The sequence below is a fragment of the Geotrypetes seraphini genome, chromosome 1 (assembly GCF_902459505.1).
Source record: "Geotrypetes seraphini chromosome 1, aGeoSer1.1, whole genome shotgun sequence".
NCBI lineage: Eukaryota > Metazoa > Chordata > Amphibia > Gymnophiona > Dermophiidae > Geotrypetes > Geotrypetes seraphini.
Window position 1 is genome coordinate 406,289,124 of NC_047084.1, and position 16,130 is coordinate 406,305,253.

Consider the following 16,130-nt stretch of genomic DNA (forward strand, 5'->3'; position numbering starts at 1 on the left):
CATGGTTTCGGAATGAATTATGTTCGTAAACCAAGCCTTTCTGTGGTTACTGTCAGAGCAGTTTATATCTTATATACAGGTGCTTATTTTGTATCTTGTCAATGGATGGTAAAGTGACTTGCCCAGAGCCATAAGGTGCACTAGTGGGAATCAAACTCAGTATCCCTGGTTCTCAGGACACTGCACAAACCATTAGGCTGTCTCCAAGGAGCCCCAGAAAAGGGCAACTTAAAACAAATAATTTTATGATGCCTAGATTTCTTCCTTTATACAAACATTTTCTCATGGTTGTTTCTATCTCTTAAAAGCTGTGCCTTCTTTTTTTACTTTATTTTATTTTTTTAATTTTCTTTGATCAGAAATCCTTTACACCAGATGACTTTCAAAAGTGAGTTATGTTCTCACATTTAGTTCACTGCACTTCCTTGTTTTTTTGGGTATCTTGAAAACTTTATTATCTTAATGTGTAACTATTAAGAATACTGTAGCAAAGATAATTATCCCAGGACAAGCAGGCAGCATATTCTCTACATGTGGGTGACATCATCTATGGAACTCCGATCGGACACTCTCACAAGCAAACTTGCTTGAAGATCTTCAAGCTTGCGAGTGTACCATGCATGTGCATGTGCCTTCCCACCCGAGCCAGGGCACACGTCTCCTCAGCATGACCTCAGTTCGTTGTTTTCTGCGGAGCCAGAAGCCGTGTTCCTCTGCTCTGCGAGATCGGAGTGCCTCTTGCTCCGCGGCTTTCTTCGTTTTTTGTTTTCAAGATTCGGGTGAGTCGCTGTGTGGTGTGTTTTCCTAAAAAAAAAACCCCACAAAGTTTTTCTCGTGTTCATCGTTGACCCGGGGCCCCGGGTCCGATTAGGCCGACTAGCCTCACGCTGCTGCGGGAGCGGTCTGGCCCTATGTCCCGACCTGTTACTGGCGCAGTAACAGGAGGCGGTGCCTCCTTGGTGCAACCTAAGGCGAAAGCCCTCCCTACTAAGCAGTATAAGCTTCCCCCGCGGCGCTATCCACAGAAGTCCACCCCGGCTCTCTCTCGTCAGCCTCCTGTTACTCGGTGCAGTCAGGTTATTTCGATTACTGATCCCCACCGTTGGTGCATTGAGTGCCTGGGAGCCGATCACCGGATTGAATCCTGCCTGGGATATTTTACCCTTCAGCCACGGGTGCTTCGTAGGAGACGGGCGAGTATCCACAAACTGTTTGGAGCCATGGATCCTTCGACCAGGGCAACCTTGGCCTCTATTCTGGTCTCGACCTCGTCGAAGTTGCCCTCCACCAAGGTCTCGTTAGCTACCCCGACGAAATCTGTGGCCTCGGGTAAGTCTCCTCTTCCTCCCTCAGGTCCGCTAGCAAAGAAGCCTCCTCTGGGGTCTCAGGGAGGTGCGGTGGGCCATGCCCCGACGAGACCTCCATCTAAGCGTGCCTTCACTCAACGGGAATACTTTTCATCGAGGTCGCCCTCATTGGAGCGCACTGCTGCACCTGTATGACCTGATCCGATGGTCTCAGTGCCAATGTTCGAGGACATGCTGAAGGCCATCCTGAAGACACAGACCTCCTCGGCCCTGAGCCAGCTTGCCCTTGCCTCGACCCTACTCTCGGCAGGCCAGCCTGAACATCCGTTTGATGCCCCTCGGGGTCGGACTCGCCAGCTCTCTTCTAGTGGGTCTTCCCCTGCTGCTTCGAGGCTTGGGTCTTTGACCTGTGCGTCTCGTTCGAAGCATCTGCTGAGGGTCGCTTCATCTTCAAGGCATCCGCCCTCGAAGTGGCCAAGGGACTCGCCAAGCCAGGTCCCCTATCCCGAGGAATTCGAGGCCCCTCGAGGCTTCGGTGCAGTCGAGACGCACCTCTCATTCTCGAAGGCGGCCCTCCATGTCGATCTCTCCCGGTCGAGGCGGGTCGAGGTCGAAGACCCCTCCCTCGAAGCCGTCGGGGAAGTTTGTCTCTTCTCCACTTCCTCATACCCCGGGATCTTCCCCCGGTTGGTTGCAGCATGGGTGCTCTTCTACCTCCCCGGGGCTTCGGAGCAAGACGTCCTCGTTGTCCTTTTCTCAAGACTCCGACATGCCTGCTATCTATTCTAGGGAAGCGTCCCCGTCCTTTTCGGCGGCTCAACGCTCTGGGTCTTCCTCCCCTCACGAGGTTCTTCTGCTCGGACCTCTTCCTTTGCGAGGTTTGTCTTGAACATGGGTAAGGCTCTTCAGCTTGGTCTCCAATCTGAATCCCGGTACACCCAGGAATACTTGGATGAGTTGGAACTCCCTCATCCTCCTAGAGAGTCTTTGCGTCTTCCTCTAAAACAGTTCTAAAACAGACATTCTTCCGGAACTTGGAGACCCCTTATGCCATTTTTGCCATCCCTTCCAAGTTGGAATCTAGATACTGCATGGTTCCATGAAAGGGCTTTGAAAAGGCGCAGCTTTCCCATCAGTCCCTGGTTGTGGAATCCTCGCTGAAAAAGTCTAACCCCTTCAGGGTCTATGCTGCCGTCCCCCCGGGCAGGGAGGGACGGACGATGGACAGATTCGGTCTCCTGCTTTACCAGAACTAAATGATGATGAACCGTGTCCTTAATTATAATTTTACTTTCACCTCCTATCTCAAGCACTGCCTGAAGGTCCTGCAGTCTTTCCTGTCTGACTTGCCCACTCGCCATCAACCAGTGTTCTGGCAACTTCTGGAGACGCTCTCCCAAATCCGTCTTTATATGCTACAGACCACGTACGACGCCTTTGAGCTGTCATCACGGGTCACGGCCTTTGCAGTGGCGATGCGTCGCTTGACCTGGCTGTGCATTGTAGACATGAACCCAATTTGCAGGATCGCCTGGCAAATCTACCCTGTGTGGGGAACGAGCTCTTTGATGACTTGATCGAGGCGGCTACGAAACCCATTTCGGAGCACGAGCGATCCTTTGCCTCCTTGGTGCAACCTAAGGTGAAAGCCTTCCCTACTAAGCAGTATAAGCTTCCCCCACGGCGCTATCCACAGAAGTCCACCCTGGCTCTCTCTCGTCCGCCTCCTCGGCAGCCTCAGCAGCAGCAGCGTTCCTCAAAAACTCAGACGCCTGCGGCGGCAAAGTCAGCACCATCTTTTTGACAATTCCCATTGGAGCACGCTAATGTCATTCGTCCATCATTCTTCCCCCTGCCCATCTGGGGTCGGCTCCATTATTTTTATCGTGAGTGGGAGTTGTTAACCACCAACTCCTGGGTTCTCACCATAATTCAGGAGGGGTACTCTCTTCACTTTCGGCAGGTTCCTCCAGTTCAGCCCCTACGGGAGTTTCCTTCCGACGGGTTGCAACTTCCCCTCCTGCTTCAGGAGGCCTAGGCTCTCCTCCGCCTTCAGGCTGTTGAGGAGGTCCCGGTGTGCCAGTGGTTTTTTCTGGTTCCCAAGAAAACTGGGGACTTGTGTCCCATTCTTGATCTGAGGGCTCTCAACAAATGCCTGGTCAAAGACAAATTTCTCATGCTCTCTCTTTTGACATTGTACCCCCTAATGGACAAGGGGGACTGATTATGCTCCCTGGATCTGAAAGAGGCCTATACGCTCATCAATTTTCATCCGGCCTCTCACCATTTCTTGAGATTTCAGGTGGGGAATCTCCATCTACAGTACCGTGTTCTCCCCTTCGGCCTCGCGTCTTCCCCAAGGGTGTTCACAAAGTGTCTGGTGGTGGTTGCCACAGCCCTGCGGATGCAGGGTTTTCAGGTTTTACCCTTACCTCGACGAATGGCTCATCAAAGCGTCGTCTCGATTAGAGGTTATCTCAGCGATCCAACAGACTATTCTGTTCCTTCAACGTCTGGGTTTCGAGATCAACTTCCCAAAATCCCAGTTACGTCTATCCCAATCTCTCCAGTTCATTGGAGTGGTGTTAGATACACTTCGTCTCCGCTCGTTCCTGCCTCGGCCTCGTCAGGAGACCCTAGCCCGACTTTGCTGGAAGATGTATCTTCTTTCGACCATTTCGGCCAGGAGCATGATGATCCTGCTGGGGCACAAGGCCTCCACCGTTCATGTGATGCCTTTTGCCAGGCTTCACCTTCGTGTGCCGCAGTGGACCCTGGCCTCGCAGTGGCGGCAGGATCGCGATCTGGTCTCGCGCCGGATTGCAGTGACTCCTTCCTTGAAATGATCTCTCCGTTGGTGGATGCACTTTTCCAATCTTTCCAGAGGTTTTCTGTTTCACGCGCCCCCTGCGCAGAAGGTCCTGACAACAGACTCGTCTGCCTACGCTTGGGGGTCTCATCTCGACGGTCTCTGGACGCAAGGGCCTTGGTCCAGCGAGGAGCGGCGCTGTCACATCAATCTGTTGGAGCTTTGAGCCATTTTCAATGCTCTCAAGGCCTTCCTTCATCTGCTTCGCGACCAGGTGGTCCTCATGCGGACGGACAACCAGGTGGCCATGTATTATGTCAACAAGCAGTGAGGTACAGGTTCCCTGTCTCTTTGCCAAGAAGCTCTGATGATTTGGGATTGGGCAAATCTCAGAGCGGTCTACATTCAGGGCCAGCAGAACTGCTTGGCGGACAATCTGAGTCACCTTCTACAACCTCTCTTCTTCATCCCAACCAGCAGTCCCTGCATTTGACGGCTTGGTATCTCAGCACCTAACTGCCTCGTTCCAGTTCTCTCAGTCTGTTCGGGATGTTCTCGAGGCTTTCAGGAAGTGGTCCACTCGCCAGTGTTATTCTCAGAAGTGGACCAGATTTTCCTCTTGGTGTTCGGTGCTGCGCCTGGAGCCGCGGTCTGCCTCCTTGTCTTCCGTGCTGGACTATCTGTTGCACTTGTCTAGGTCTGGTCTCAAGTCGACTTCTATTTAAGTCCACCTCAGTGCCATTGCTGCTTTTCACCAGCCGCTTGAGGGGAAACCGCTTTCTGTTCATCCGGTGGTTTCCCGCTTTATGAAAGATCTTTTCAATGTTCATCCTCCATTCAAACCCCCTCTGGTGGTTTGGAATCTTAATATTGTCCTTGCTCAGTTGATGAAGCCGCCCTTTGAGCCAATCGATCGGACTCATTTGAAGTATCTCACTTGGAAAGTGGTGTTTCTTATTGAGCTCACATCTGCTTGCAGGATCAGTGAGCTGCAGGCTTTGGTTGCGGATCCCCCCTTTCACTGTTTCTCATCATGATAAGGTGGTTCTCTGTACCCATCCTAAATTCTTGCCTAAGGTGGTTTCGGCTTTTCACCTCAACTAATCCATTGTTCTTCCTGTGTTTTTTCCTAAGCCCCATACTCATCCTGGAGAAGTGGCGCTGCATTCTCTTGACTATAAGAGGGCGTTGGCTTTCTACTTGCAATGCACTCAAGCTCATTGCACTGCTCCCCAACTCTTCATTTCTTTCGATCCGAATCAGTTGGGGCGTCCCATGTCTAAGTGCACCTGGAGCACTGCGTGTATAACTGGTTGGCTGCGTGTATAACTTTTTGCTATGCTCAGGCTGGTCTCCCTCTGCAGGGTTGGGTCACGGGGCACAAAGTCAGAGCGATGGCAGCATCTGTTGCTTTCCTCAGGTCCACTCCTGTTGAAGAGATCTGCAATGCCGCCACTTGGTCCTCGGTTCATACCTTCACCTCTCACTATTGTCTGGATACCTTTTCCAGATGAGACGGCCAGTCTGTTTTACGTAATCTGTTCTCCTAAATTGCCAACTCTCCTTCCATCCCTTTTTGGTTAGCTTGGAGGTCACCCACATGTAGAGAATATGCTGCCTGCTTGTCCTGGGATAAAGCACAGTTACTTACCATAACAGGTGTTATCCAGGGACAGCAGACAGATATTATCACAACACACCCACCTCCCCGGGTTGGCTTCTTTGCTAGCTATCTGAACTGAGGCCACACTGAGGAGATGCGCGCCTTGGCTCAGGTGGGAAGGCACACGTGTGGTACACTCGCAAGCTTGAGAGAGTGTCCGATCAGGGCTCCTTAGATGACGTCACCCACATGTAGAGAATATCTGCCTGCTGTCCCTGGATAACACCTGTTACGGTAAGTAACTGTGCTTTCTATACAAATCTAAATTTGACAGTGACTCAACTTTTGTATGGCGAGTGCCCATTTTATCTAGCAACCTTTTTACTGGTTAGACCTTATTGAGTATCTGCCATACTGATATCAATACATTTGAACGTCCAGCAACCTCGTTTGTACATCCTGCTTTAATCCCCAAAAATTTAATTGCAGTAATGCTAAGCTTATGAAATTGATTGCTGGTGAAAGAGGTTATATAAGATTTTGAAAATTCCTGAATTTTTGGCTTTTAACAAAATATCTTGCAGATTCTGGCTTTAGTCTGACAACTTTGTTCTATATTCAAGTCTAGTTTAGTTCTGACATCAGAGAAGAGGCGGGACTGCGGCAGAGAGAAGAGAGCTCCGAAGCCGTACAGCAGCTTGCAAAGATCTCTAGCACCAGCGATCTTATTGCAGGCTGCTGAAATTAGGAAAATTCATTGTGGGAGGCCAGGGGGAACGCGCAGGCCTTCCGGGGGGGGGGGGGGGAGGGGGGGTGCAGCCTTCCAGGGGAGGGTGGTACAGCCTTCCAGGGGAGGGTGGTACAGGCTTTCAGAGGAGATAGGCAAGCAGGCCTTCAGGGGGGATGAAGGCCTTCAAAGGGGGGGACAGGCAGGCAGGCCTTCGTGAGGGATGCAGGCCTTCAAAGGGGGGGACAGGCTTTCAGGGGGGACAGGCAGGTAGGCCTTCGGGGGGATGCAGGCCTTCAAAGGGGGGGATGCAGGCCTTCAAGGGGGGGGGCAGGCAGGCAGGTAGGCCTTCGAGGGGATGCAGGCCTTCAAAGAGGGGGCTGGCAGGCAGGCTTTGGGGGAATGCAGGCCTTCAAAAGCTGGGACAGGCAGGTAGGCTTTGGGGGGAGGCAGGCCTTCGGGGGGGATGCAGGCCTTCGGGGGGATGCATGCCTTCAAAAGGGGGACAGGCAGGCAGGCTTTGGGTGGATGCAGTCTTTCAAAGGGGGGGACAGGCAGGCAGGCCTTCGGCGGGGATGCAGACCTTCAAAGGGGGGGACAGGCAGGCTTTGGGGGGATGCAGGCCTTCATAGGGGGTTGACAGGCCTTCAGGGGGGACAGGCAGGCAGACCTTTGGAGGGGATGCAGGCCTTCAAGGGGGGGGACTGGCCCTCAGGGGGATGCACCGATGCAGGCCTTCAAAGGGGGGGAGAGGACAGGCCTTCAGGGGGGACAGGCAGGCAGGTCTTTGGGAGGATGTAGGCCTTCAAGGGGGGGACAGACCAGGGGAGGGGGGCCCTGGTGTAGAAGTACGATGGACCGTGCGGTACCTGGTGTCCAGTTTACTCGGGACAGCAGGGATGGATTAAGGTGTCTCGAGGCATCGAGCGAAGGTCTGGTCCAGAAGCTTGTACAACAGAAGCTTAAGGGACTCAGCGGGTGGTTGAGGGAGGCGCATAGTCTCCAGGTATTCCTTTGAGAATTTGGAATCCGTGTCCAATGGTATGTCCATGTCCTCAGCCATCTATCGTAGTTGGTCTGCCGTTGCCTGGCTCCGTGATGGGCTTGATGAAGTCAAGGCTTCCGGTTCCGCTGGGGACAGGGATCGAGATGGTGAGAAAGATCCCATTGTGTTCTCGAGTTCTGGCATCGGTGGAGGTGAATAGTCCAGGTATGCCTGTTTCCGCCGAGGCAAGGCGTGCCTGGATGAATGCCTCGAGGAATTCCTCGATCAGTGTCGAGAGGTTGTCCTCGATGGACGGGGTGAGGCAGGATTCGTTGAGGCCCCCAGGTAGTGGATGGGGCTGGAAGCGGTCGATCGAAGCAGAGGATGCTGCCGTAGAGGCTCGAACCCCGTCGGGGTGATCGGTTCCAATGGATGCATTCGCAAAGACTCTGCTCCTTGCATCGAGTGTATCGGTTCCAGAGGTGGCATGGACAAAGACTCTGCTCCTTGCGATGCATGCATTGTTGCCAGACCAGACACTCGCAGAGACTCTGCTCCCTGTTGAGAGTGTGTTCCCCACTGAGGCACTGGAGGCGGCATGACCTCGCGGGAGGCCTCCGAGTGCCCAGGCTGGATTTGGGAGAGAAGCTGAAAGGGACTTTAGCTGAACTGCTTCAACTGATAGCCAATCTGTTGATCAAATCGGGAAGGGTTCCGGAAGACTGGAAGGTGGTGAATGTTACGCCGATATTCAAGAAAGGTTCGAGGGGTGATCCGGGAAACTTCAGACCAGTGAGTCTGACCTCGGTATCAGGAAATATGGTAGAGGTGCTGATAAAGGACCGCATCACTGAGCACCTTGACGGACACGACCTGATGAGAACCAGCCAGCATGGCTTCAGCAGAGGAAGATCTTGCTTGACGAATTTGCTGCACTTCTTCGAGAGAATAAACAGACAGATAGGCAAGGGTGACCCAGTCAACATTGTATATCTGGATTTTCAGAAAGCTTTCGACAAGGTTCCGCATGAATGACTACTTTGAAAAATTGCAAGTCATGGAATCGAGGGTGAAATACTCACGTAGATTAAAAATTGGCTGATGGATAGGAAACAGAGAGTGGGAGTAAATGGACAATACTTGGACTGGAAAAGCGTCACCAGTGGAATGCCGCTGGGTTCGGTGCATAGACCTGTGCTCTTCAACATATTTATAAACAATCTGGAAATTGGTACGACGAGTGAGGTGATTAAATTTGTGGATGATACGAAGTTATTCAGAGTAGTGAAGACGCAGGAGGATTGTGAACATCTGCAACGTGCCATAAACACGCTCGAGAAATGGGCCGCGACATGGCAGATGAGATTCAACGTGGATAAGTGTATGGTGATGCATGTCGGTAACAAAAATCTTATGCACGAATACAGGATGTCCGGGTCAGTACTTGGAGAGTCCCCCTAGGAAAGAGACTTGGAAGTATTGGTTGACAAGACAATGAAGCCGGCCGCGCAATGTGTGGTGGCGGTGAAAAGGGCAAACAAAATGCTGGGAATGATTAAGAAGGGAATCACGAACAGGTCGGAGAGGGTTGTCATGTTGCTGTACCGGGTCATAGTGCGCCTTCACCTGGAATACTGCGTTAAGCACTGGTCGCCGTACATGAAGAAGGACACGGTACTACTCGAAAGGGTCCAGAGAAGAGCGACTAAAATGGTAAAGGGGCTGGAGGAGTTGCCATACAGTGAGAGATTAAAGAAACTGGGCCTCTTCTCCCGAAAAGAGGAGACTGAGAGGGGACATGATAGAAACATTCAAGATACTGAAGGGAATAGACTTAGTAGATAAGGACAGGTTGTTCATCCTCTCCAAGGTAGAGAGAACGAGAGGTTACTCTCTAAAGTTGAAAGGGGATAGATTCCATACAAACGTAAGGAAGTTCTTCTTCACCCAGAGTGGTGGAAAACTGGAATGCTGTTCCGGAGTCTGTTATAGGGGAAAACACCCATCAGGGATTTAAGACAAAGTTGGACAGGTTCCTGTTGAACCAGTACGTAAGCAGGTAGGGCTGGTCTCAGGGCACTGGTCTTTGACCTGGGGGCCACCGCGGGAGTGAACTGCTGGGCACAATGGGCCACTGGTCTGACTCAGCAGCGGCAAATTCTTATGTTCATATGTTATGTTGAATGACATTGGATGAAGAGTTCAAAAGTCATTAAGGAGGAAGAGGACACACAAGATAGTCTTAAGACAAATTTCACTATAGAAAACTAGACCAAAAAAACCTTGAATATTTTGCACACTGGCTCCCAACTTCTTTGGAGTTAAAATGCAGGATCGGTCAGTAGATGTTTAATTTTTTTACACATCCCCAGCCCTGCGAACAGAATGCAGCAAATCTCACATGTCTGCGATTTGAAAATTAAACAGGAGTTGGAGTGAAATAGCCCCAACTTTCTTTATATTTTTTGTTTGCAAGGTAATGGGGGGAGAGTGGTAGGCAGAAGAGTATCATGAGGGGAGATATATTTAATTAATTGGTATTCTTGTTCATACTGATTTGATATGTCTGCTTGTTTTCCCCCCTTCAGGATCTGAAGTACCAGGCTCAAGATAACTTTATGATGATGGATGATGCAGTGCTGTGTATGTGCTTCAGCAGAGACACTGAAATGTTGGCCACTGGAGCTCAGGATGGAAAAATCAAGGTATACACAGCAGATTATAGACAAGCAAGTTGGATATCCATGACCAGGGATGGAAAAATTGTCAGGAAATGTAGATGCCAGCCAAAATTCTTAAAAAGCCAGGGAAAAAATTCTTTATATATTTCTATCTAGGCCTGTTCTTGGGTTTTCTTTTTTTTTCTCAACATTTTTTCCCTCTTCTTCATCCTTTCTCCCCCATTTCCTCACATAATATGAGATTGAATGCATCAATATAGTACATGTGCACAGTGGTATAGCGAGAGAGGTTTGCACTTGGGGCAAAGGCACCCAGAATTGCTGTGTTGTTCACTCCCCCCTCCAAATGCACCCTTTACTGTACTGTACTATATGTGCTCCTATGCATTCTTTCCCATGGCTCCCCCATACCTCTTCAAATCTTCACTGTCTGTGAGCAGCAGGTATGAGGAGATGCTCATGGTTAGTGAAGATTTGAAGAGGTATGGGGGGAGAGAAAAGGAGAGAGGTGCTTGTGCCCCTGCCAAGATGGTGCCTGTTGTGGTCCTTGCACCCTTCCCCACTTACTATATCAGTGCATGTGAAATAATAAGCAATTGCTAATAAAGCTCTAACCATCCTATACTCTAATTGGGGAAAATCTAAAGCAGACATTGCACAGCTACAAAATAGCACTTTCTCCTAATTCATTAAAATAAATATGCAATAATATCAAGACCCCTAAACACCTACCCCTTGGTTATTTCTAAAGGGGTGGCCATCTTGGGTTAAACCCTTCATGGATGACTTGTTTGAAGGCAGTGTGCCCCCGCTAAGAGGGTGGCATAAAAGATCCTCCAAATGATATCAGAGGGGCTAGCAGGGCAGGTGGATAAGCCTCATTGGAGGCAACTGGAACAGGAGGAAATAATTAGCTGTCGGCAGACTCAGATCTGGGATGTAGTATAAGCAGTGTGGCGGAACTGCTAGTGCAGTGTTTTTCAACCTTTTTACACCTATGGACTGGCAGAAATAAAAGAATTATTCTGTGGACCGGCATCGGTTCATGGACCAGAGGTTGAAGAACACTGGGCTAAGTTGTGGGTCAGACCCAATCTCCACCCCAGACCCCCCCCCAAATAATAGTATTAATTGCACCTTGCATGTCCCGTGCCTCATCTGGAAGCCTTCCCTCTGACGTTGCAACGTCAGAGAGAAGGCTTCCGGTTCAGGATACCCATAGGAGCCACTGCCCGTGGGTTTGTGCACTGAATCAGTTAGGAAGAGGGAGCTGGCTCGAAGATAACGCCGCATCGATCGCACTGTGGACCGGCGGTTGAAGAACACTATTTTGGGCCTGATGCACATGCTGGCCCTATGGACCGGCAGGAAATTTCTGTAGACCGGCACTGGTCCATGGACTAGTGGTTGAAGAACACTGTGCTAGTGGATCCCTCTTTCTCCAGAGTTCTGCCGAGTCTCTTCACATTTGCAGATCCCTGGTGTTGTGGACAAGGATCTGGCACTGCAGTGTTCAAAGTTGTGGCTGTCAACATTTACAGTCCCATTAAAATGTTTTAAAAAAAGCAAATGTAAAGGCATAAATAGCAGACAACCTAAAGTACAGAAATATACCATGTAGAAGTTGTCCGATTTTCATTATGTCACCCTGATGGTGTCAGTTGACTCGAGACCTAGATGACTGTTTCTCAAACACTACCCAAGCTATTCCATCTTGTTTATTTCAGATTCAGTGAGTGAAATATCATATTACTGCATGTGTTAGTGCACTTTATATTTGTCACCATGATATAAAATTCATTAATTTCTTAACCATTTGGGCTGTTAGACCAACATATGTAACACCTGGTGTATAATATAAACTCAAGACAGTTCAGTTCATTAATTACATTTTAAATGTATTGATGGGAAAAGCAGAAAATATGGAACTCTAGAATTTTATTATTTTTCTGATGATTTGTCTTGATCTGTAGTAGAGTATCTTTTTATATAATTGCACCATTAGAATGCATTAATATATCAGTTAGCATTTCTTTTTCTTAGTATCCGTTCCAGTGTTCTGAACCATTGGGTGTTATCCCTTCCTGCCAGCAGGTGGAAGTAGACAAAACTGAATTCTGCCAACATTATGTGGGGGCAAACAGGGCAGCTGCCCTGGACCCCACTACCCAACGTCCCCATCTTTTCCCCTGTATGGGCCGATGTTTTTCTCTCTACCCCCTTACCTTCTAATTTACAAAACCTATTTCTTTCCTCAGTGACTCCGAAGAGCTGCCTTGAAGATTTCTCTCTGCTGTGTTCTGTCCAAGCAGAAACAAAGTTGCAGCAGAGGGGTGCTAGAACATGGCAGGGAGAAATCTTCAAGGCAGCCATTCAAAGTTGCTGGCGCAGGAAATGGATTTTATAGATTAGAAGGGAGGGAAATGTCTGGCCATGCTAGTGAAAAGGGGAAGATATGCCAGGCTATGGGGCACCCTGTAGCCATTTTAATTTAGTTGTGGGGGAGAGGGAATTAGAGATGGATGGTAGACAATGGGAGGGAGGAAAGGAAAGGAGAGTTATTGGGACACAGGGGACGAAAGTGAGGTCAGGAAGCAAGAGTGATGTTGGTCCTGGAGATGGGAAAGAGAGAGGGAGAAATGGTGGACAATGAGAGAAGGAAGGAAGGAGGAATGAGAGAGAGAGTTAGAAATGTTGGACCTTAGGGAGAGAGAGGGGGAGAGATGTTGGATAATGGGGCAGGAATAGGGAAGAACAGCAGGAAAGAGGGAACAGAATTGGGTGGGGAGATAAAGAGGAGAGAGATTGGATCATGGAGGGGAGGAAGAATGGACCATGGGAGAGGGAGGGAAGAGAGAGATCGACCATGGTGGGGAGAGAGAAGTCCTGCCAGCTGAAGACCACCACCTCATTCTCCTCCAGTCTGGCAGCCAGATATCGCCAAGATCTACAGCTAACAGCAATGTCCCTGAGCTGCCACTAGCTGCAGAGCTTGGAGAGATTGTGCTGCTGTGCTGGAGGAAGAGTTTTTTTAGCTGGTGGGACTTGGGGATCTCTGCTAGATCATGCATTTATATTTTGCATTTGGGTAAGGGACACAAAGACAATTTGGTGCCCACACACTTTGGGCTCTTCTCCCTCCCCACAAATCAGCTTACTGACTATGCAACTGAACAATACAAAGATGGTTGAGGGAAAGGCATAGAGCAGTATGGAGCCATGAGGGGAGGGAGGAGAGAGGAGATACTAGAAATGGAATTGTGGGAGAAATCAAAGGGAGGAATGATAAGGAGAGGAGGATAGTGAGTACAGAAGTAGAAATATAATGAGGTATAGATGAAAGGTAGCAGGGATTAGGAGGCTGGGGAAGGAGTGAGATGGGAAATGGGAGCGCTAAAGAGCATTCATTTGCATAATGGATCATTGGGGGTGTTCCAAGTTCAACCTCATGTCGACAGCGGCCAACAAGAAAACCGATCGTTTCTTCAGTCGTCGATGAAAGACTTGAAACGAAAGCCTGGATGCTCTGGTTCAGCCCTGGCCCCTAGAAGGGTCTTTACATCTTCCCCCGTGGCCCATGATGGGCGTCTGTAGAGGTGCATTATGGCCCACGAGGGTCTGGCCATAGTATGCCGACTTGGTTTGGTTCCAGCAGGTTCAGGGGCTCCGGTTCCCTTGTCATTCTAGCCTTCTCACATAGTGTCCGATTGCGATGCAAGATCCAGACTGCTTTGGTCTTATGGCATGGCTCTTGAGCATGAGTGGCCTTGACTAGCAGGGGCTACTCTTCAGTGGTGATCACCACATTGCCACAGAAAGCAAACATCCGCAGTGGTGACCTATGCGAAGGCTTGGAGGTGTAACCAGGCTTGGTGCGCCCTGAGGCAGATGGGCCCTTATTTTCCATCGATTCCTCTGGTCCTGGAATTTATCCCAGGACAAGCAGGCAGGTATTCTCACATATGGGTGATGTCATCCAACGGAGCCCCAATGCGGACGCCTCACAAGCAGACTTGCTTGAAGAAACTCGAAGTTTCGAGTCATCCGCACCGTGCATGCGTGTGTTCCTTCCCGCCTAGCACAGGGCGCGTCTCCTCAGTTCTTAGTTTTCCGTGGAGCCGAGAAGTCTGTCTTTTTGGCTCTCTCCGGTTACTTTGTCGTTTGTGCCTTGTCTCACCGTGGTTTGTGTTTTATTTTTCTCACGAATCGCTGTATTGTTATTTTTCTTTCTTTAAAAAAAACAAACCCCAAACAATTTTACTTTCGTCCGGTACAGGCTGCTTGGCCGCAGCCCGCAGGCTTTGACTTTGTGTTGGCTGTATTTATGTCTATGCCCCGGCCTGTTACCGGTTTCAAATGGTGTAGCAAGTGCAAGCGCACGATATCTCTCACAGGCGCTGCCTCAAGTGCCTTGGGCCGACGCATCATCCTACCTCGTGCCTGCCTTTCCAAACACTTAAGCCTCGTGCTTTTAAGCATCATTGCATCCTGGTGGATACACTCTTCGACATGGAGTCTACTATTCCCTCAACATCGAAGGTGTCTTTGGCCTCAACCCCCGTCGAAGCCTCTGCCTCTACTGCTTCCGCCTCGAGCGTTTGGAGCGGCTCTTGCTTCGACGTCCTCTGCTGCGATATCTTCTCCTGTCTCCTCAGGTCAGGTAGCTCAGCACTCGGTTCCGCCAGTGGTAATTAAAGTGTCGATGCCTCCCAAGTCGAAACACTCTCGCACCACTGTGCGGGACCCTTCAGCCAAGGCAGGTGGGCCGGTTTCAGACACGGTACCCTCCTTGCCAGCTTCGTCCCAGACCTCTTTGGAGGAGCAGATTCTTAAGGTCCTCACTACCATGGGACCCACACTGCTTACTCTTCTCCAGCCTGGGCATGCAGCAGTGTCCCGCGAGGTCGAGCCGCCTTTGGCCCCGTCTGATCCTCCACACTCGATGCAGGGAGCAGAGTCTCTGCGAGTGTCTGGTCTGGCTTCCAAGCACGAAACGCATGGAGTAGATTCTTTGCGAGTGCATTGACAGGATACCTCATACTCTACACAGGGTGTACAGTCTTCGAAAGTGCATCGAGGCTCCTCCTCCAAGCCTATAGATCTTAGATCTTCTGCTTCTAAGGTGAACTCTTCTCGGTCCTCGAGATCCAGTTCGAGACACAGTTCTAGACATCACTCGAGGCCTGCTTCGAGGCATTCTTCTAGACATCATTCCTCGAAGCCTCGATCCTCTCCGGCCTCGACAAGACCACCAACTCCTCGTTCCAGGTCTCCGATGCCGGCCCTCGAGGATATTCCAATTTCCATTGCCTCGTCCAAGTCTCCAGGTTCTTTTGAAACATGGTTTCCTGCCGAGGCTTCTTCTTCGACTCCAGCTGCCTCGACGTCCTCGAGTCCTTCTCGAGGCCGTGCAACTGCAGATCAGCTATCTTTCTCCTCTTTTTTGAGACAAATGGCTGTGGACTTGAGCGTTCAATTGGACACTGACTCTAAATATTCTAGAGAATACCTCAAGGTCATGCATCTTCCTCAACCTCCGGCTGAATCTCTTAAGCTTCCACTACATAGTTTCAAGTTTATTGACTTTTAATACACCGACCATCAACAAGTATCTGGCCGGTTTACAATAAAATATTTAAAAAGAGGTAAAGATAATAAATATTTAAAAAAGATAATGAAAGTGTACATTAAGGACATTAACTAGATGGACTTGAAAGTGAGGGTAAGAGGGAAAGGAGGGGAAAAGTTACATAATTAGAAGAAGAAGGAAAAGAGGGAATAGGATAAAACATATGGGATGGGGTCACTTTAAAAAGCGGTTGGTTGAGTAAAAAAAGAGATACTCTAAGCACAGGTAAAAGTGTCACGAAATAAAAAAGTCTTCAGGCTTATCTTGAATTTATCAAATTGTTGTTCGATTCAGAGTTAATGTGGCAGAGCATTCCACAATGTTGGAGCGACTACTGCGAAATTTATTTTCCTGGTGTAAAAGAAATCTTTTATGGAAGGAATTAAAAG

General features: G+C 49.6%; 1 protein-coding gene across 1 annotated transcript in view; it reads left to right on the top strand.

The window, feature by feature from the left end:
- The window catches only part of SMU1 (SMU1 DNA replication regulator and spliceosomal factor), a 216,462-nt gene that overhangs the window by 91,150 nt on the left and 109,182 nt on the right, over positions 1-16,130 (top strand). The window contains exon 7 of the mRNA XM_033918195.1: positions 10,020-10,136. Within this exon, the coding sequence (XP_033774086.1) occupies positions 10,020-10,136 (117 nt within the window). The remainder of the gene's footprint in view (positions 1-10,019; positions 10,137-16,130) is intronic.